The sequence below is a fragment of the Sminthopsis crassicaudata genome, chromosome 1 (assembly GCF_048593235.1).
Source record: "Sminthopsis crassicaudata isolate SCR6 chromosome 1, ASM4859323v1, whole genome shotgun sequence".
NCBI classification, from domain to species: domain Eukaryota; kingdom Metazoa; phylum Chordata; class Mammalia; order Dasyuromorphia; family Dasyuridae; genus Sminthopsis; species Sminthopsis crassicaudata.
This window is the reverse complement of record NC_133617.1, coordinates 65,287,179-65,309,211: the sequence shown is the minus strand read 5'-3', so window position 1 is coordinate 65,309,211 and position 22,033 is coordinate 65,287,179. Positions and strand designations below refer to the sequence as shown.

Below are 22,033 nucleotides of genomic sequence, written 5' to 3'. Positions count from 1 at the left end.
GTGTATTTGGGGGGCGGGGTTTGTAGGAGGAAAGGGGAATGATTAGCAGGAAAAAAAGGCATCAAAATACTTAACACATTTTAATTATGTTTAGAATCTATTTTAACATGATTGAATACTCTGGAAACTGAAGTGAGACCAAGGATGATCCAAATATTACACAACTTTGAGAAAAGGCTGTAGAAATTACTCTACTTCTCTCAGAGAGAATTTAGGTTTGAATCCTAATTGTGACGCCTACTAGTCAATTGACCACAGATATGTCTATATATGTTTCTTTATTCCCTAAAATGGCAATGGTAATATTTGTATCACCTACGTCAGTCTTTTTGTGGAAAACATTAAGTTTAAAGCACTATGAAAATGTAAACTATTATCATCTCTGGGGCTAATAAAGTTATTTTGCTGGGAATATTATCATTTATATATATCACTTATCCAGCACCAAAGATCAATCAACAAGTATTGATTAAGCTCTTAGTATGTGCCAGACTTAATGCTAAATGCTAGAAAGAAAAAAAGAAGGCAAGGATAAGAGATGAACAATACAGATGCTACATTAATACTGACATTTTTTTTTAAATAAATTTTGCTGACAACTCATTATTTTGCTTTTTTATATTAGTTTTTCCTAGTACAGTTTCCTCACTAAAGAACACAACCTCCTAACAAAGAAAAACAGCAAAATTAATTTAGTAGATACAGTCTATCACCTTTTGAAAATCATTAGGGACCAAAACTAGTACATATTTTATGTTAAAAAGCCTTTAATACTTTGTTTTAATTCTCTATGAAGGAATTATGGTAAGACATAGATTTAAAAAAAAAAAAAAGTCACAAAGATGGAAAATGTCATCTATATCCAGAAAAAACTATGATGGCAGAAATTAGATATGGATCCACACTTAACAAAATGGGTCCATGATTTAGGCATAAAGAATGAGATCATAAATAGATTAGAGGAACAGAGAATAGTCTACCTCTCAGACCTGTGGAGGAGGAAGATGACTAGAGAAGAACTAGACATCTTATCCATCACAAAATAGAAAATTGTGATTACATCAAACTAAAAAGTTTCTGTACAAACAATACTAATGCAAACAAGATTAGAAGGAAAGTAACAAATTGGGAAAATATTTTTACAGTTAAAGGTTCTGATAAAGGTCTCATTTCCAAAATATATAGAGAACTGACCCTAATTTATAAGAAACCAAACCATTCTCCTATTGATAAATGGTCAAAGGATATGAACAGACAATTCTCAGACGATGAAATTGAAATTATATCCACTCATATGAAAGTGTTCTAAATCACTACTGATCAGAGAAATGCAAATTAAGACAACTCTGAGATACCACTACACTCATATGAAAGAGTGTTCTAAATCACTACTGATCAGAGAAATGCAAATTAAGACAACTCTGAGATACCACTACACACCTGTCAGAATGGTTAAGATGACAGGAACAAATAATGATGAATGTTGGAGGGGATGTGGGAAAACTGGGACACTAATACATTGTTGGTGGAGCTGTGAAAGAATCCGGCCATTCTGGAGAGCAATCTGGAATTATGCCCAAAAAGTTATGAAACTGTGCATACCCTTTGATCCAGCATTGCTGATATTGGGCTTATATCCCAAAGAAATACTAAAGAGGGGAAAGGGACCTGTATGTGCCAAAATGTTTGTGGCAGCCCTTTTCATAGTGGCTAGAAACTGGAAAATGAATGGATGTCCATCAATTGGAGAATGGTTGGGTAAATTATGGTATATGAAGGTATGGAATATTGTTGCTCTGTAAGAAATGACCAACAGGATGAATTCAAAAAGGTTTGGAGAGACTTACATGAACTGATGCTGAGTGAAATGAACAGAGAACCAGGAGATCGCTGTACACTTCAACAACAATGCTGTATGAAGATGTATTCTGATGGAAGTGGATATCTTCAACATAAAGAAGATCCAATTCACTTCCAGTTGATCAATGATGGACAGAAACAACTACACCCAGAGAAGGAATACTGGGAAGTGAATGTAAATTGTTAGCACTACTGTCTATCTACGGTTACTTATACCTTCAGAATCTAATACTTAATGTGCAACAAGAAAATTGGATTCACACACACATATTATATCTAGGTTATACTGTAACACATGTAAAATGTGTGGGTTTGCCTGTCATCTAGGGGAGGGAGGGGAAAATTTGGAAAAATGAATACAAGGGATAATGTTATAAAAAAAATTACTCATGCATATATACAGTCATAAAAAATTTTATAATTATAAAATAAAAAAAAAAAGAAAACTATGGATACTGAATACAAAGCAAAGCATACTATTTCCACGTTTTAAATAAAATTTGTGGGCTTTCTTTCTTATGACTTTTTGATTTTTCTGATTCTTCTTCCACAATATGATTAATATGGAAATATGTTTAACATGACTGTACATATATAACCTATTATTTACTTTCTGAAAGGAGAAAAATTTTATAAATCTTATAAAAATGAATGTTGAACACTATCTTTATATATAATTTGACAAAAATATCGAGTTTAAAAAAAAAAAAAAGCCACAGCATGAAAACACATGTTTGTGTTACAATCTATACATATACCCAGACTGATGAATGAATGAATTTCATTAAACATTTATTAAGTATTTACTATCTGCCAGGAACTGTGCTAAGCACACTAAGACTACAAACAAGACTTTCTAATCTCAAGTTTACATTCTAATAAGGAAAGACAATACATAAAGGGAATCAGAAGGAAGAAGGATGTCTAATGCAAGCAGAAATACTGTTTGGAAATGGAGGTCTGGTTCCTAGTAAGATAAATTGAAAGCTCACCTATCAGAGTCCAAGGTCCAACATGCAAAACCAGGATCTGGTGGGAGAGAGATGAGGAGGGACAGTCATAGTCCCCAGACCCAGTAAAGTTCATAATGTCAACAAATAAATAAACAAATAAATAAACAAACAAATAAATAAACAAACAAATAAATAAATCTATTCTTTAGCCAATTCTCTTACTTTACAGGGAAAGAAAGCTGGAGCCCAGAAAAGAGATTGTACTATGTGCAATACATTACTTGGCAGTAGAGATTTAAAATAATAATAATAATAAAAAAATTTTTTTAACATGGTCTTGGCCATCTTAGATTTTACAGTCTAGAAGACTTGAATGGATCCTCTATCCAGTGAATTTTCTATACTACAGTACAATGACTCAAATTAATGAGGTGATAAATATGATTATTAAGTCAGGAAGACTCATCTTTATGAGTTCAAATCTGACCTCAGACACTTTCTAGTTGTATTAATCCTGAATAAGTCATGTAATTCTGTATGCTTCTATTTCCTTGTCTATAAAATAAGCTGGAAAAGGAAATGGCAAACCATTCCAGTATTTTTGTCAAAAAATCTCCAAGTGGAAAGCCAGACGTAACTAAAATGACCTAGCAATAATGAATGTGGTTACTACTGGGTGAGATCTCAAATACAAGGGATTTACAGACCTGGAATTGGAAAGCACTGAATCTGGAATAAGAAGCTCCACACTGGAATCTGGACTTACTTAATACTGAAGTAACACAAACTAAACTTTTCTGGTCTTTAGTTTCCTTATATGTAAAGATGAGAAATTAGCCTAAATAGCTTCTAACCTCCTATACAACTCTAAATCTGTAATTCACCAATCCTACTAACTTAAGGTCACCCAATTGTAATCATTCATCTTCCATTCACTCTGTGAGCAGGCCAACAATTGGCCAGAGCTGTTCTTAACTTTTTGTGTCTTGGACTTCTATGAAAGTCAATCAGATAAAACCCATTATGTGTTTGAATTCACAAAATGTTTAAAATTATTGTACATGTATAATCTATCGGATTGTTTGCTGTCTTGGGAAGGAGGAAAGTAAGGAAGAGAAAAAGAAAAAAACATTTGGAACTCAAAATCCAATAGTATTAGGTAAAAAAAAAAAAATTTCACATAGGGCAGCGAGGTGGTGCAGTGGTTAGAACATCAGCCTTAAAGTCAGGAGGACCTGTGTTCAAATGTGATCTCTTAATACCTCCTAGCTGTGTGATCCTGGGCAAGTCACTTTACCCCAATTGCCTCAGCAAAAAAATTAAAAATTAAAAAAAAAAAAAAAAAAAAAAAAAAAAAAAAGACAACAGAAACCAATTATACTGAAATACAGTTAAAATATTTTTAAAAGTTCAAGGATCCCAGGTTAAGAACTCTTGGTCTGGATGAAAAAAAAAAAAAAAAATCCTCCAATTCTGAAGAAGCAAAATACAATTGATAAATTATTTATTAAGTGATTACTATATGTCAGTGCACATAGGCAAGCAAATATTTAGGAATAGTAGCTGTGTAGAGATAAAACTAATAAAACATGGAAAAACTGCAAAGACTATCTTGACTTTTTATTCATTTATAAAAGTAACACCAAGTTGCATGAATTTTTAGGCAACTCCATTTATAGTCACAACTTGTAGAAAGTCATGAATAAAAGACAGTTTCAGGTTTTGTGAAGGGAAAAAAAGGCAAAAATTTAACAAAACTGAACATGTCAAGTGAATGCAAGTGAGGAATCAAACACAACAAGATTATGAACTCAGGAGTTTGGTAGGATGGGTTTTGAGGGAAAAGATGAGTTCTGTTCTAGATTCTTCTTTCACAACATGACTAATGTGAAAATGTGTTTTACATGATCATACGAGTATAACCTACATAAGATAGATTACTTGCTGCCTTGGGGTAGGGGTGGGAAGGAGAAAAAATTGGAACTCAAAATCTTACAAAAATTAATGTTGAAAACTATCTCTAATTGAAATTTGAAAAAAAACACTATTAAGTTGGGAAAAAAAATTCTCATCACAACAGCAAATTTAAAACAGAATATTTTTGCCCTACTCCTACTGGCTCTGCTCATAAGATTGGGGGAGAGTAACCAAATGAACTATTAGGGCAAACAATCTACCCAGTCCAGGTATTGGTTAGGGAACTATGGAATCCTTATCTTTAGGATAGAAGGTTCATGCTCCCAGATCTTGCTTTCTGTTCCCAAATATGAATATTGCCAGGGAAAGGCTGTGGGAGGGGGAGGGGAGGAAGGTTAGGTATGGCATCCTGATGCACTACCAGAGATGGAACATGTCAAGGAGAGTTATAACATGAGATGCTTAAGAAATGGGTCGAAGTAAACATCATCGAAAACCATGAAGGTCAAAAGCCAAACAAAGATGGCCAGAGAACAGATAAGACATTACTTGATCTCTCCCTAGATTCTCTCAGAATCAATGCTAGGTTAAGCTTATGAATGGATTTTGGAGTGACAGAACCCACAAACACTCAAAGTGTAATAATTTTCTAGCTTAAGATTTTTTGGAAGGACTTCAGGAAAAGTCTGGGCAGTTAAGATAGGGAAAGAGAAAAGAGAGATGTGGTCCAGCACAGGCACAAAACGGAGAGGACCAGCACAGGGAGGCCCAGTTACTAGGAGTCTAGCACAGGGAATCTAGTGGAAGGCTCTTAGCTAAAATACAAAAATAGCAATCTCTGTCCTGGTTCAGAAAGTCAGTGGATCAGCAGACCAGCTATAAGTCCTCTAACACAACTATAAAAAGCAAATTGTGAGCCTCTGACCCCCAGCATAATAGGGAGGATTTAGCCAGGCCCACCCAGCAAAGCGGAAAAGTCTATAGCACTATTACCTCCAATCCCAACCCAGCACTGTCAGTGAGAGACACCTGTCCCACTACAAAAGAGCTTGAGACAATTTTCCCTGTGCTCTAAAAGCACTGCTCAACTTTTAAAAAGAGTAGCAAAAAAGCAAAAAGAGCTGATTATAAAAAGCTCCTGTAGAGACAGGGAAGATCAGAACACAAACCCAGAAGAGAACAGCAAAGGCAAAAATGCCTTCAAGTGAAGCCTCAAAGAGGAATATGAACTGTCTCCAGCTCAAAAGGCTCTCTTGGAAGAGTTCAAAAAAGAATCTTAAAAGAGATGGGAGAAAAATGAGAAAAAGAAATGAGAACTAAGCAGAAGTATGAAAAAGAAACATAGAAAGTGAAGAAAACAACTCCTTAAAAATAAATTTGGCAAAATGGAAAAAGAAAACAACTCCTTGAAAAATAGAATTGGTGAAGTGGAAAAATATCTACTAGAAAAGCAACTCCTTTAAAAGTACAATTGACCAAATGCAAAAGGAGGCAAAAAAAAACTAAAGAAAATAATTTGCTAAGAATTGGAAATGGGAAAATGGAAGTGAATGACTCAATGAGATATCAAGAATCGTCAAACAAAACAAAAAACTTAAAAATAGAAGAAAATTTAAAATACCTCATTGAAAAAAACAACAGACATAGAAAATAAATCTAGGATTTATTTAATCTAAGAATTACTGGACTATATGAAAGTCATGATAAAAAAAAAAAAAAAAAGAGCTTGGACAAGATCTTTCAAGAAATCTTCAAGAATACATTGATTACCTTTTGAAAAAAAAATTTTCCCCAAAAATGAAAACTTCAAAGAATATTGTAACTAAACTCCAGAATTATTAAATTACATTACATGAAGAGGCACAAAAGACCTATTACAGTTGAGGGAAAGAAGGGAGGGGAATGAGCATTTTTTGAACCTTAATCTCATTGGATTTGGCTCAAAAAGGAAATAACATACATACTTAGTTTAGTATAGAAATTCGTCTCATCCTATAGGGAAATAAGAGGGTAACAGTGAAAAGAAAGTTGGGAGGTTAATAGAAGGGAAGGCAGAAGTAGAAGAGGAGGCTGAAAAAAAGGGAGGGCAGATTGAGGAAAGTGGTGGTCAGAAGCAAAACACTGGTTGGAGGAAGGAAAAGGTGAAAGGAGAGAGAAAAGTATAACTTGGGAAAAACAGCATGACAGGAAATAGTCACTAATCTTAGTTTGAATGTGAATGGGATGAACTTTCCCATAAAACAGAAATGGATAGCATAGTGGATTAAAAGCTACAATCCTACAATATATTGTTTACAAAAAACATATTTGAGACAGAGCAGTACATACAGAGTAAAGGTAAAAGGTTGCAGCAGACTATGCTTCAGCTGAAGTAAAAATAAAAATGAAAAGCACAGGTAACAATACTGATCTCAGATCAAGCAAAAGCAAAAATAGATCTAATTAAGAGATAATGAAACTATATCTTGCTAAAGGGTACCATGGATAATGAAGTAACACAATAGTAAACATATATATACACCAAGTGGTATAGGAAAAATTCTTACAGCAGTTAAATAACATGCAAGAAGAAACAGATCGCAAAACTAGTGGGGGATCTCATCTTCCTTCTATTGGAACTAGATAAATCTAACCACAAAATAAACAAGAAAGAAATTAAAGAAGTAAATAGAATTTTAGAGAAGTAAGATATGAAAAGCCCTGTGGATAAAATTAGGGACAGAAAGGAATACACCTTTTTCTAAGTAGTACGTGGCATCTACACAAAAAATGACCATGCATTAGGGCATAAAAACCTCAATCAAATACAGAAAGGCAAAAATAATAAATGCATTCTTTTTGGATCATAATACAATAAAAATTACGTAAAAACAGTCAAGGAAAAAAAAAGACAAAAAAAAAATAATAAATTGAAAACTAAATAATCTAATCCTAAAGAATGAGCAGATGGAACAACAAATCATAGAAATCGATAATTTCATCCAAGAGAATGACAATAATTAAACAACATACCAAAACATATGAATGTAGCCAAAGCAGTTCTTAGGGAAAATTTTATATCTCTAATTGCTTACTTGAATAAAATAGAATAAGAAATCAATGAAAATAATTCAAAAAGCTAGAAAAAGAACAAACTAAAAACACCCAATTAAATACCAATTAGAAATTCTGAAAATCAAAGGAAAGATTAATAAAATTGAAAGTAAGAAAACTATTGAACAAAAATGAATTCTACCAAACATTTAAAAAACAATTATTTTCAATACTATATAAACTATTTGGAAAAATAGGTGAAGAAGGAGCCCTACCAAATTCTTTTTATGACACAAATATGGTGCTGATAACCTAAACCAAGAAGGGCCAAAACAGAGAAAAAATTAGACAAATTTCCCTAATGTATATTGATTCAAAAATCTTAAATATTAGCAAAGATATTATAGCAACATCTCACCAAGATGATAGATTATGACCAAGTAGAATTATTTTTACCAGGAATGTAGAACTGGTTCAATATCAGGAAAACCATCAGTACGATTGACCATATCAATAACCAAACTTTAAAAAAAAAAAAAATCTATGATTATATCAATAGATGCAGAAAAAGCATTTGACAACATACAATACCCATTCTCGTTTAAAAACATAAATACTAGAGAGCATAGGAATAAATGGATTTTTCCTTAAAAATAAGTAGCATCTATCTAAAATCATCAGCAAACATTATAATGAGAATAAACTGGAAGCATTCCCGATAAGATCAGTGAAACAGTTTCCCATTATCACCACTACTATTCAATATTGTACTAGAAATGTTAGCTTTAACAATAATAAAAAGAAAAAGAAATTAAAGGAATTAGAGGTAAAGAGGAAACAAAATTATCACTCTTTGCAGGTGATATGATTAGTAAACTCTAGGATTATCTGAGTAATCCTAGAGTTTACTAAAAAACTACTAGAAACATCTAGCAACTTTAGCAAAATTGCAGGATATAAAACAAACTCAAATAAATCCTCCACATTTCTATGTTACCAACAAAGTCCAACAGCAAGAGAAGAGAATAAAAATGACAATTCTACCTAAATCAATCTATTTATTTGGTGTCATATCAAACTACTAAGAAATTACTTTATAAGGCTACAAAATAATAATAAAACAATTTTAGATGAAAAAATTAAAACCATTTCTAATCATATGAAAAAAAGTTCTAAATCACTATTGATCAGAGAAATGCAAATTAAGACAACTGTGAGGTACCACTTCACACCTCTCAAATCGGCTAAGATGACAGGAAAAGGCAAAAGATAAATGTTAGAAAGGATGTGAGAAAACTGGGACACTAATGATTGTTGGAAGTGTGAACTGATTCAACATTCTGGAGAGCAATTTGGAACTATCCCAAAGTGTGTTGATCCAGCAGTCTCTGCTGAGTCTGTATTCTAGAGATAATTAAAAAAAAAAAAAAAAAAAGGGAAAAGGATCCATCCAGAAAAATTTTTGTGGGAGCCCCTTTGGTAGTAGCAAGGAACTAGAAATTGAGTGAATACTCATGAGCTAGGGAATGGCTAATGGAATGTTATTATTCTATAAAGAAATGAAGAGCAGGCTAATTTCAGAAAAGCCCTTAAGACTTACATGAACTGATGCTAAGTGAAGTGAGCAGAACCAAGAGAACATTGCACATAGCAACAAGATTATGTGATGGACTTAGCTCTTTTTAACAATGAGGTGATTCAGGGCAATTCCAATAGACTTGTGATGGAAAGAGCCATCTGCTTCCAGAGAGAGGACTATGGGGACTGAATGTGGATCACAACCTTTTTTTTTGTTGTTGGTATTTGCTTGCTTCTTTTTTTTCTCATTTTTTTTTCCTTGTTGATGTAATCTTTATTGTTCAGCATTATAAATGTGGAAATGTTTAGAAGAATGGCACATATTTAACCTATATGGGATTGCTTGCTGTCTTGGGGAGTGAAGAAGGGGGAGAGAGGAAGAAAAATTTGGAACACAAGGTTTTACAAAGGTGTCAAAAAAACTATCTTTGCATGTATTTGGAAAAATAAAAATCTATCATTAAAAAAAATAAATTGGAAGTCAAAAGCAGTTAAAATAAGTAGGTTTATTCAACAGATATTCAGAATTTAAAATTGCTTTGGAACAAGAAACAATGCTAGAAAACCAGGATTAGTCATCACTGGGTAGAGAATGGTGCCACATATTTGGGGATATGGGAGAACTTATAAAATTGGTTGATAAGGGGAACTAAACTCAGTGGGATCCTGATAATGAAGGGGCTGTGCCATTATATCTATTGTGCATGGTGTACCAGGATAGGTGTGTACCCTAATATAGGTGAGCAAAAGGTCACTATAGTTTTCAATAGGTTTCATCCTAAAATTAAGATATTGAATGTCTGCTCAGGGAGAAAAACAAAAAGGGAAATTGAAGGGAGGAACACAGCTAATTCTTAAATATTCTTAGTGTGACTTAGTGGGAAGTACAGTCTTACTTCTGGGAAGGTAAATGGCTCCCTCACCAATTGCTAAGTCAAAATACTCATTGCTTCTAAGAATGGAATTCTATTTAATTCAATAACCATTTGGATATTACTTTATTATTGCCATGTTCCACTTACCTAGGTACTAAGGACGAAAAGATCAAAACAAACTAACCAACTAGAAAAGGTCTCTGCCCTCAAGGAGCTTACATTCTGCTAGTGAGAAACAAGTTATACACAAGTAAGTATATATAAATCTATACTAAATAAGTACAATGTATTAGGAGATGGGAGTGGCTTCAGACATTAATAACTAAGGAAGAATAAGGAAAGTCTCCCTAGAAGAAATAGCACCTGAGCTGTACTTTGAAGAAAGATAGAAAGTCTAGGAAGTGGAGTTAAGGAGAATTTCAAGCATAATGGAGCAGCCAAAAAGAAGAAAGCAGATGGAATGTGATGGAGAGAGATAATAAGCAGGCTAGTTTACGGCTAGAACAAAGAGTGAATGAGGGAGAGTAAACATGTGGATCAGTCTTCAATGATAGACTGGAAGAGCTTTAAATGCCAAACAGAGGAGTTCATATTTGAGATAAGAAGCAGTCACTAAAACTTTTTCAGTATGGGAGTGGGTCAAATCAATGCATTTGGAATATTAATGTGGTGCTGTGTGGGGATTCAGGATGGGAGTGACTGGAAACAAGGCCATGTAGGATGCTATTGCAATAGTCTGAGAAGGAGTGATGACAGCATGAACTAGTTGTATGACTGGAGAAAAGAGGAAGGAGAGGAAAAATGTGGAGAAAGAAAAGCAAGATTTGGTAACTGACTGGATAAATGGGGTAAGAGTGAAGATTTAAAAACTGGGAACCCGCTTAACTGAAAGGATAATGGTTCCCTCAATAGAGAAGTTAAGAAAAAGGGTTTAATTCCAATTGATTAATGATGGACAGAATCAGCTGCATTCAGAAAAGGAACACTGGGAAATGAGTGTAAACTGTTATTTTTACCTTCTGAATCCAATTCTTCCTGTGCAACAAGGAATTCGGTTTTACACACATATATTGTATCTAGAATATACTGTAATATATTTAACATGTATAAGACTGCCTGCCATCTGGGGGAGGGAGTTGGGGGAGGAAGGAAAAAAATCTGAACAGAAGTAAGTGCAAGGGATAATGTTGTAAAAAATTACCCATGCATATGTACTATCAAAAAAAAAAAAAAAGTTATAATTATAAAATTAAATTAAATTAAAAAAAAAAAAAAAAGAAAAGAAAAAGGGTTGATTTTAGATGATCTGAAGAAAAGGGATAGGTAAATGTTAGAGGAAGAAATGCACTTTAGTTAATAAGTTCAGAACATCTGATACCAGAAGATAAAACTAGGGTGGGAATAGGGAAAAGAGGTGGTGAGGGCGTAAAGAAAAAACAAACTCAGGATTCTGGAGTCTAAATTGACATAAGTAGGACACAACTTGTAAAAATGATCCAGGATGACAGAATTTATTACTCCACAACACCAAGAATGGAGTCTTCCTGATAATCAACACAAAGCAAGAGGTTTTATCCATTAGGCCAAATCATATTATATTTAATAATTATATTTAGTAACCCCCCCACAGCAATAAAGTTAGGTTGCCCCCCCAAAAAAAATTTTTCCTTGATTTAAATTGCTTTAATGGATCTGTTTTTCTCACAATTGTCCCTAAAAATCCAAACCAGGGGAAAATGAAACCTAATTCTCTTTGTTTAGTTGTTTAAGGAAATGGGCAAATTGGAGAAGAATCTGTGGAATATGGGGGAATCAGCATATTTAAATATATTAGGTACCTAGGAAGATAGACATGATCAAGATATTCAGGCACAAGGGGAGATACATTAGTTAAGTGGATGACACAGCCAGGAACATATTAATCAATGAGGCCTTCTTACTCTTTATCTATCTACCCTTTTCAGACTCAACCTCAAGGTTAGAATTTAGATGTTTTTCCAAACTTCCTACTTCTAAACAAAATTCTTCTTTTTCAGTGTCTAGGGCTGTATTTTGTAGGAAGGGTCCAGATTAGTGAGAAAAGACTCATGACTTTAAGGACTGTTTTAATTAAATAGCAACAAAATAAGAGAAGCAAAGAAAGACCTCTAGACAGTGAGTAGATCAAAGAAAAATTTACAAAAAAAAAAAAAAAAAAAAAAGATATGGTCGAGAATAGTAGAGAATGAGAAGACGTGTATTAATTGCGATCTGCAATGGTGGTAAGAGAATTCACAATAATAAAATGGAAGTATCAAAACACTATTAGTACTATAATTTTTTAGTAGAGCATCACAAAAAAATTAACAATTCAAAGGCAAATGAAACTCTAAAACTGTGCTCCATGAAAAAGAAATTAATCTCCAGTACCTAAACCTTGTAAGAGATAGCATATTTATTCCTAAATCCATACTGATTCATTCAGAAAATTATGAATGTTTTAAAAGTATGTATGCTTTTGACAAGATTTATTGATTTTACTAATCTATAATTATTTACATTAAGCTACATTTTATTTTCATTAATCTACAAATGTCAAAAAGAATCTTAGTTATAGAGGAAATGGAAATCAAAAATTAATTATTCAGATGAAGGTATGACATTTCTTTTTCTCAATGGTGACAGGTTGCAATGCATCATGTAATAAATTAGTTCTGTACAGTAGCCTAGAAAAAAAATCCAAGCAACTATGTTTGTGGCAGTCCTTTTTGTAGTGGCTAGAAAATGGAAACTGAATGGATGCCCATCAATTGGAGAATGGCTGAATAAATTATGCTATATGAATGTTATGGAATATTATTATTCCATAAAACAATCAACAGGATGATTTCAGAGAGGTCTGGAGAGACTTACATAAACTGTTGCTAAGTGAAATGAGCAGAACCAGGAGATCATTATACATGGCAACAAGAAGACTATACAATGATCAATTCTGATGGACATGGCTCTGTTTAACAATGAGATGATTCAAACCAGTTCCAATTGTTCAGTAATGAAGAGAGTCATCTAAACCCAGAGAGAGGACTATGGGAAATGAGTGAGGGGTACATCATAGCATTTTCATTCTTTCTGTTGTTTGCTTGCATTTTTTGTTTTCCTTCTCAGTTTTTTTTTCTTTCTTTCTAGATCTGATTTTTCTTGTACAACAAGATAACTGTATAAATATATACATATATTGAATTTAACATATTTTAACATATTTAACATGTACTGGGTTAGCTGCCATCTAGAAGAAGGGTTTGAGGGAAGGAGGAGAAAATTTGGAATAGAAGGTTTTGCAAGGGTCAATGTTGAAAAATTACCAATCCGTATGTTTTATAAATAAAATGTTATTTAAAAAAAAACAAAAACAAAAAAAAAACCAAGCATTGGTAAATCTACAAATGAATGTACTGTCCTTTACAAAACAAAATCACTGAAGTCACACTTAATTTGAAACATCAGATATTTATGAATTACATCTGTGGCAGGAATTTAATATAAATTCCAGGGCTTTTTTTCTTTCTTTTAACATTTAAATGTCAAACAATGTTCCTTTATCCCTTCTTTTGAAATAAACTGATATCTGTTCATTGTCCCCTGAAAAAGAGAGGTTCTTTGGATAATGTTTATACTGAGTTATGACACTGATTTTCTAAAATTACATTAAAACCTCTAAGTTCATTTGGCCATGAGGAAATATTCTATCATTCCTGATTAATGTCTGGGGAATCTTTTTTATATATTTATTTTAAAAGAAAATCACTATTAGAAACACAAATTGAAATGTTCATTTGAAAAAATGAAATAAAAAAGAAAAACTCAACTTGATCAATAGGAAAAGAAATCCAAGTTAAATTAGATTAGATGATATTTAATATCTCATCTACATCTATGATTGAGAAAGAGCTTTGAGGTGCTATCTCATTCATCAAGTTAGCAAAAATAATGTAACAACACTAATAGAGAAACAGGTACAGTTGTTATTTGCAAACTGTATAATATTTTTGGATAGCAATTGGGGGGAATAAGTGGAACATATCAGAGAATTTTTAGTCAAAAGCAATTTTTGCAGTGCTTTGAAATCATTATCCAACAGAAAAAAAAGGTATCTATCTAAAGATACTTAATAAGCAATATTATTTGAAATTGGGAAAAAAAAAAAAAAGGGACAAATGTCCTACAATTGGAGAATCTCTGATAAATGGTACATTAACATAATTATTATGATTAAGTATGATGAATATAAGAACTATATGAAATTTATGAAATAATAATTGAAGAATTAGGATTATAGGATTAGAGAGTCAGAAAGAACCTCTAGGTCAACAAATAGAAACCCCTCATTTTACCATAAGTTGAGCCCCAGAGAAAGGAAGTGAAATGCCCAAGAACACATGAATATACCAGAGCTAAGATGTAAACATAGGGCTCCTTCCACTACTTAACACTGCCTCAAAAAAAATACATATAACATGAAACATGAAAGTAAAAAAATATGGTATAAACAACTAAAATAAAATTCCTCCAAATGAGGAAAATAACACTATTACAAATATTTTATGGGTTGAGATCCATATTATTACTTAAATATAAATATTTACAAAGTAAATTTAATTGATTTTGTTATATTTTAAGGTTAAATTTAAAAGGTTTTGGTGTTTTTTAAGCAAGAAAAAAATGTATTCCTCCCTTACTTTTATATCGTTTGGAAAGGTGCAAAAGGAAAAAAACCACAACTATTCAAGTTGCACAAAAGGCAACAGACTAATAATTTTAGGAAGAAATTAAGAAAATAAAACCATCAAACATAATTAGGTTTCAACAACATAAACTGTTTGTTTAAGCAAACATCATGATATGAATATCCAATTTGTGGTCTAAATCATTACATAAAAAAGTGGTTGTTAGTAATTTTTCAAATTTTTCTTTTCACTTTACCTAAAACACAATAAAAGAAAGCTATCAAAAAGACAACTAAATGCACTGACAAGCCCATCATCAATAAATACTAGACATATAAAATTATATTACAGAGGTAGTACTCGTGAGGCCTTCAAAAACCAATCTGAAGTGGTTGAGAAAAAATAAGAAATATGTCAGAACCTCCAAAATAACTGAAATTGATACTACAAAATTAATAAAGCTGACAAGGGAATTAAATTTTGTGTTGTTCTTTCTCCCTGCCTCTGCCAGTTTCAAGTCATTTTCAGTTGCTGCCAGCAAATCCCAAACAAGCAAAATCAGGTGAAGGAAAGGGATAAGAACTGAATTGTTTATAATTGCTACTCTGGTGAAGTAGATTGGAGCCAGTATCTGAAATGAGACTTCTGAAGAATCTGCTCACTGCAATTAACCACTGCTAATTGAGTTGGCAATAACTACATGCAAATTAGGCACTTATAACAGAAAGTCTGCTAACTGCCATGATTATTACCCCCCACACACACACACACACATATATATGTACCAAGACTTACCTTATGTACAGGTGTGACTGAAGATAAAGGACTAATATTGATCCTCTTTTTCTCAGATACAGATGGTCCTTCAGGTGAGCTAGTGGAAGAGGGGGAACTCAGTGAGGAGTGGCTAAGTACAGAATCATCTTCAGGGCATAATTTTAGGACCTCACTCTCAGAGGTAATGCTCTTATCCAAAGATGCCACTGGAAGTGGTTTGACAGTCAAGATATCCTGCAAGACCACCACAGGAACCTTCCCTTTACAAAGGATACCCTCAACTTCACTCCAATTGTCCTGCTTGTTTTCTGAACACATTTTTGGAAGATGTATTAACTCAGAGAAAGATTTTAAAGATTTCTTTGAGTCTTCATCCTTCAAGACACCCAAGTCATCATTCTTAAATGTTGCAGAGGAATCTTCTGAACTGAGCTCCTCTGATATTGCTACCTTGTGATTTTTAATGGCATCTGATGGCCCCATGAGACCTTTGTCTTTTTCTGTGATTCCATTTATAGTCTCTCTAGATGAAAAAGCTTCAGAATTTAATTTACTGTGGTCCATAGAACTGCCCAGTCTGTCATTAGAGTCTTCTGTCAAATCAATTATGACCAGAGGTTGGCCAGTTTGGCTCTTCACCTTCCTTGTTAAAAAGTTATCTAACGGACCCTTCCCATTCACAAGTTTTGAAGTGAGTTCCACTCCAGAGTTCAACTGACAGTCAGTTTCCAAGTTCTCCAAAGATGTTTCTAAATCAGAGACTTTACTTTCAACAGAAACATTTTGAGAACCTGATTTCTTGGTATCTGAGTGTCCATCAGTTTTCTCCTTTGGTACAGGAATCAATCTCTTGAAAGGCAACCGAGCTGAAATAGTAAAGAAAGAAAAAAATACCATTTTAGTGAATAATTGCTAATCCTTATATATTATTTTAAAATTTTCAAAGTACTTTATATTATTTCATTTGATCCACACAACTACCTGAAAGATTCTAACATTATTTTCTTTCTATAGATAAGGAAAACGAGGCTGAAAGAGGTTAAATGATACCTAGAATCACAGTCGATTTTTAGAGCAGGCTTTAAACCCAATCTCTCTGACTTCAAGTTCCACACCGCTGTCTATATGCCATCTTGCTGTGTGTAAGGACCTAGATCTTGAATCAGAAGATCAAATCCATGATTATAGTTCTACTTGATTCCTAGCAAATGAATTTTGGAAAATTGCTTCATCCCTCTGAGCCTTGATTTCAATAAAATAACAATAATCCCTATTCTACTTACCTCACAAAGTTGTGAGGAAAGCACTTTATAACCCTTAATATTCTATGGAATGTGAGTTCATGGTGAAGACATGAATAGAGTCCAAAAAGGCAAGATTCAACAAACACTTCTCAAGCACCTAACTGGGGCAGACACTGTGTAAAAACACTCAGAATACAAAGACAAAAACAAAACAGTTCTCGATTCCAGAGAGAGACAGAGAGAAATGAAGGAGGACAGAGAAGGAGAGGAGAAAGAGAGAGAGGGAGAGAATGAGAAAGAGTTTATGTTCTGTTGGAGACGGACAACTGAGAAACAAATGCAAGGCAATCTCTAAAGAGGAAAAATCATCTAGAGGATTAAACAAAATCTTCACTCTTAAAGAAGATGGTACTTAAACCAAGCCTTGAAACTAAAAAGGCAGAAGTGAGGGGAATGGGCCTTCTAGGCCACAAGCAATAAACCAATTTGGAGAAATCATAACATATAAGAAGGGGTATTGACCTTATCAAGTTAAAGTAAAGCAACATTTTTCTTACTAGTTCACCATTAAAGCTTATTGAAAAAGAATGCTGACAATCCTTTAATAAGGTTATTGCAGAGTTCAAAACAAGTTTGAGTCTCCAGATCAATTCAAGACATGTGTAAGTATATAATTTTCATTCCTTTATAAATGAGCCCTTGAAAATAATCTGGCTGCTAGAAAAGTAAATTTAGTCTTCAGGAGTGAGGCCCAAGGGAGACTGTATTGGGCTCAGAATGCCAGGATCTGAGGCTCAACCTTACACTTACTAGCTATGACTGTGGGCAAGACACTTAACCTACTCAACTCTCAGTTTCCCCATTGGTAAAATTAAGAATAACACTGGAAATTTCAAGTATTATAAGCAAATGAACTTTTTAAAAATCTATCATTCTGCTGAGTGAAATGAATAGAACCAGAAGATCGCCGTATACTTCAATGTTGTATGAAGATGTATTCAGATGGAAGTGGATATCTTCAACATAAAGAAGATCCAACTCACTTCCAGTTGATCAATGATGGACAGAAACAACTACACCCAAAGAAGGAACACTGGGAAGTGAATGTAAATTGTTAGCACAACTGTCTATCTACCCAGGTTAATTACACCTTCGGAATCTAATACTTAATGTGCAACAAGAAAATGGTATTTACACACATATATTGTATCTAAGTTATATTGTAACACATGTAAAATGTATGGGATTGCCTGTCATCAAGGGGAGGGAGTAGAGGGAGGGAGGGGATAATGTGGAAAAATGAATACAAGGGATAATGTTATAAAAAAAAAAAAAAAATTACTCATGCATATATACTGTCCAAAAAAAAAAAAAAAAAAAAGAAATCTCTAAAAGGACCTGCAATAGAATTTGACAGTGAGAAAAATAGCAAATATGAATTATGAAAGGACGTAGGAAAGATTCCACAAGTGACTTGTCCTCTCTAATAAAATGAGAGTTTTTGTAAGGCAATAAACAAACAAACAAATAAATAAATAAATGAAAATCTATCATTCACAAGAAGCGAACTTTTGTTTAGAAAACAACAGACATTTTTAAGGCTTTTTTTTTTTTTTTAATTTTAATCATCTTTGGGGAATCATCTCAAAAACACTACTAACTTAAGTGTCTCAATATGGTATATTCAAAACAATTTAACTTTGATAACTCTGAATCTTCATTAGATAATTATTGTACTTAAACCAACAAAAATTTATTAAGTACTTACTATGATCTTGGCACTCTACAAGAATCTGGGAATATAAAGAAAGACAAATATACTATCCCTACCCTCAAGTCTAATGAGGGAGACAGGAAAGTTACCTGATCAGGGAATGTTTTAGCAGTGGAGAGAACTAGGAAGGCTAAGAGACAGAGTTGAGGAGGCAAAGTATTCCAAGCATGAATAAGATGACATATTGTTGTTTGTCCTTATTCTCAAAGAGGAACATGTCATCAGGGAGCTGATGCCATGACATGCAAGTGAATTAGATTTAAGTGAGGGAGGGCTAGAAGTATCGTGAACAAGGAACAATTAATTAGCTGGCCAGATAGCTGGTTAATACAGTCCATGGAGGGGAATAAAGTATACTATTTTTCTTTACAGGACAGGATATCAGATAACTGGCTTTCTTTATTAGGAGCACTTCTGTCTCCCTCGACACAAAGATTTAACCTTATTGCTGTCAGTGTGTTTCCTTCTAATTAGTGTCTTTCAGTGTAGAATTATCTACTAATCTCTGAAGAACTAAAATTATTAGGAGGATAATACTAATAAAATAATAAAACATAAAACTTAGTAAATCAGAAACATTAATTTTACATACAACATTGAATCTGATGGGAAAGTGTCTCTGATCTTCTCTTAAAGAATAAAGTATATATTGTTCTATGAACTTTTTGGGGTCATTTTTCAGGTAATACAAGTTGCATGAAATATGACTATTGGAAGTAAAACATTCTGTATAAGACAGGAGATATTCTTAAACCGAATTTTGTGTTTGAAACATTCAGAATCTCATCAAGAAGCCCCATTCTACAAGAAACTTTTATATTTACACATATATAATTAAACAGTTAAACAATGTTACAGTGACTTACATTAAAAAGATACTGATCAGGAAAAAAGTTTCAAACTTGATTTCTCATCCTATCCCAATAATTTACCTTGTACTAATTTCTTGGCTGGGAAAGCTGGTCTATCTTTGCATTCCATGGCTGTAAACAAAGGCAACAAAAAATAAATTACTAAACATTTAAATCTATCCACAAATATTTATTAAGCATCTGATGTGTGCAAGGTATAGTTCAGGCACAACCACAAGTGATACAAAGTACAAAACTAAATTCACATCCTCAAGGCAAAAAACATAAGTAGCAAATTAGCAGTACAGAAAATATATGCTTCAAAAATTCAGAAGGGAATAAGATTACTATGGAATGAATTCAGGAAAGCTTTAAGGAGAAACTGCAATCTGAACTCCAGCTGGAAGAACTGATAAGAATTAGCCAAGGAGATATGAATATACAAATTCAAGATGACATTTATAATACTTTGATAATGAAATGTTAATGTGATATATCTGGACTGGAAAAAGAAAAAAAAATACATTTTATACAACCATTAATTTTTCTGAGAACAAGAAAATTCCCTAAACCTCATTCTCAAGCCTTCACATCTATCAATTAAAAAAAAAAAAAAAAAAGAGCAAGGCATCCAATTTCACAGAATGTTATGAGAATACCAAATATCTGTAACATACTAAGTTCCTTGCTAAGGAGGGAAACTGATTTTGATGAAAGAATACACTAAACTAAATATGAAAACTCTCTTGGAAAACATTCACTCTCAAACGCTAAATAACTCCAAACTGGATTGTCAGTCTTCTCCAACAAAATCTTCAAAGTCTATTCTTTATTGTTTAAAGGTATATAATTATGTGGTTTCCTAAGAATTTTAGAATAGAATGCCAATGGATAAATGACATCACATTTTCACCACAAAAAGCAGAGGAAAAAAATGCACTTTTGCCAAAACAAAAAACTAGATAAAGTCTTTTATGATATTCAGCAAGTATCACTTGCCTATCCATGGAATCAAAACAAAAATCTCTTTCCAGGGCTATGTTAAAAAAGGGGTGCATGATAAAAGGGAACCCAGAAGTGACACCTCTTTCTGGATATCCAAAGGGAATGAAGGAGGTTTCAATGCATAACAAATGAGGACCAATCTAACAAGATATTAATATCATCAAAAGAAGAAGTTTTTTCCACTTTTCTATTCTCTTCAGCTCCAGGACATGAAATGTACAGTCACCTCATTGTTCAACTTGTCTTCTGTCACAATACTCATGAACAAGATAATTGTGCCATATGACTTCCATAGGCTATTAATAGTTCCACCGAAGGCCAAAGATGTAATGGTGAAGAGTGCTGGGTTCAAATAAGGCTTCACTTAACCTCTCAGCTTATTTCCTCATCTGTAAAATGGGGATATCTATAATACCTCTCCCACTGGGTTGCGGTAGATAATTTACCCAAATTGCTATTTAAATGCTGACTCTCTTAAAGATCAAGTATGTAAGTGAACTAAGGAGTTCTGACTACTAGCTCTTCAGCATCACCTAGACCCACCAACAATCCTTATCAAAATGTATTCAATTGAAAATATTAGGCATTTACTTCTTAAAGAGGCAGTCATTACAGGGCTTGCCTTACAGACAGGAAGATGAATTCAAGATATGCCACTAAATACAAATCCGTAGCATGGTGCTGGGTAAGTCACTTAACCTTTGAGAGCCCTCCAGCCACTCTCTAAGGCTAAGTTACAAAGGACTTGCCTCATCCATTGCTGCTGGTGAAATCAGTGCCTCTCCATCCTTATCCCATAGGCCCTGGCTAAGAGGAAGTATAAGACCTTGTCTTCAAAGAGTCCATAGTCCAGTAGTGAGTTAGGACACATGCTCTGGAAACTATGATACACATTATCACTGGATCTGTCTCCTCAGTAAAACAAAGCTAGTGGACGAGATTGGTAGTTCTCAAATTTTGTGATCTCTTTGTAACCCACTTTACTCTCTTAAAAATCATTCATGACTATATGTGGCTTTTATTTACATTGGTTATATCGATTGATATTTACCAGAAATTAAAATCATTTTTATGACGAAAAGTTATTTACTTCCCAAACTCTCTGAAAGGGCACTGGGGATCCAGCTCCCTCCAGTGTCCCGAGGTCACATTCTGAGAACTGAACTAAATGATCTCTAAGGCCCCTCTCTCCTCTATGCTCTACCTTTATCCTTCTGGGTCCAATTTTTGCCTCGGTAAAATCTGGAGACTGAACAAGCTTGTTTCTAGCCTTCCTCTCTGAACTTCAGTTTATGCCTTTGTAAAATGAGGGGCTTGGATTAAATGGTCTCTGACTGACGTTCTAGGGTGGTGTGGCCTAAGGGAGAGATGCTGAACCGGGAGTCCATAAACCTGGGCTGGACCCTCATTAGTTGGGCGACCCTACAGGTCTCTCTGCCTCTCTTAAACCTCAGTAGTCTCAT

At 33.6% G+C, this 22,033-nt stretch overlaps 1 protein-coding gene across 3 annotated transcripts in view; it reads right to left on the bottom strand.

The window, feature by feature from the left end:
- CHAF1A (chromatin assembly factor 1 subunit A) overlaps positions 1–22,033 on the bottom strand; it is a 46,695-nt gene that overhangs the window by 23,919 nt on the left and 743 nt on the right. For all 3 annotated transcript variants that reach the window (XM_074308202.1, XM_074308212.1, XM_074308221.1), the window contains exons 2-3: positions 19,647–19,697; positions 15,715–16,562 (exon numbers count right to left, since the gene is read on the bottom strand). In XM_074308202.1, the coding sequence (XP_074164303.1) occupies positions 15,715–16,562; positions 19,647–19,697 (899 nt within the window). The remainder of the gene's footprint in view (positions 1–15,714; positions 16,563–19,646; positions 19,698–22,033) is intronic.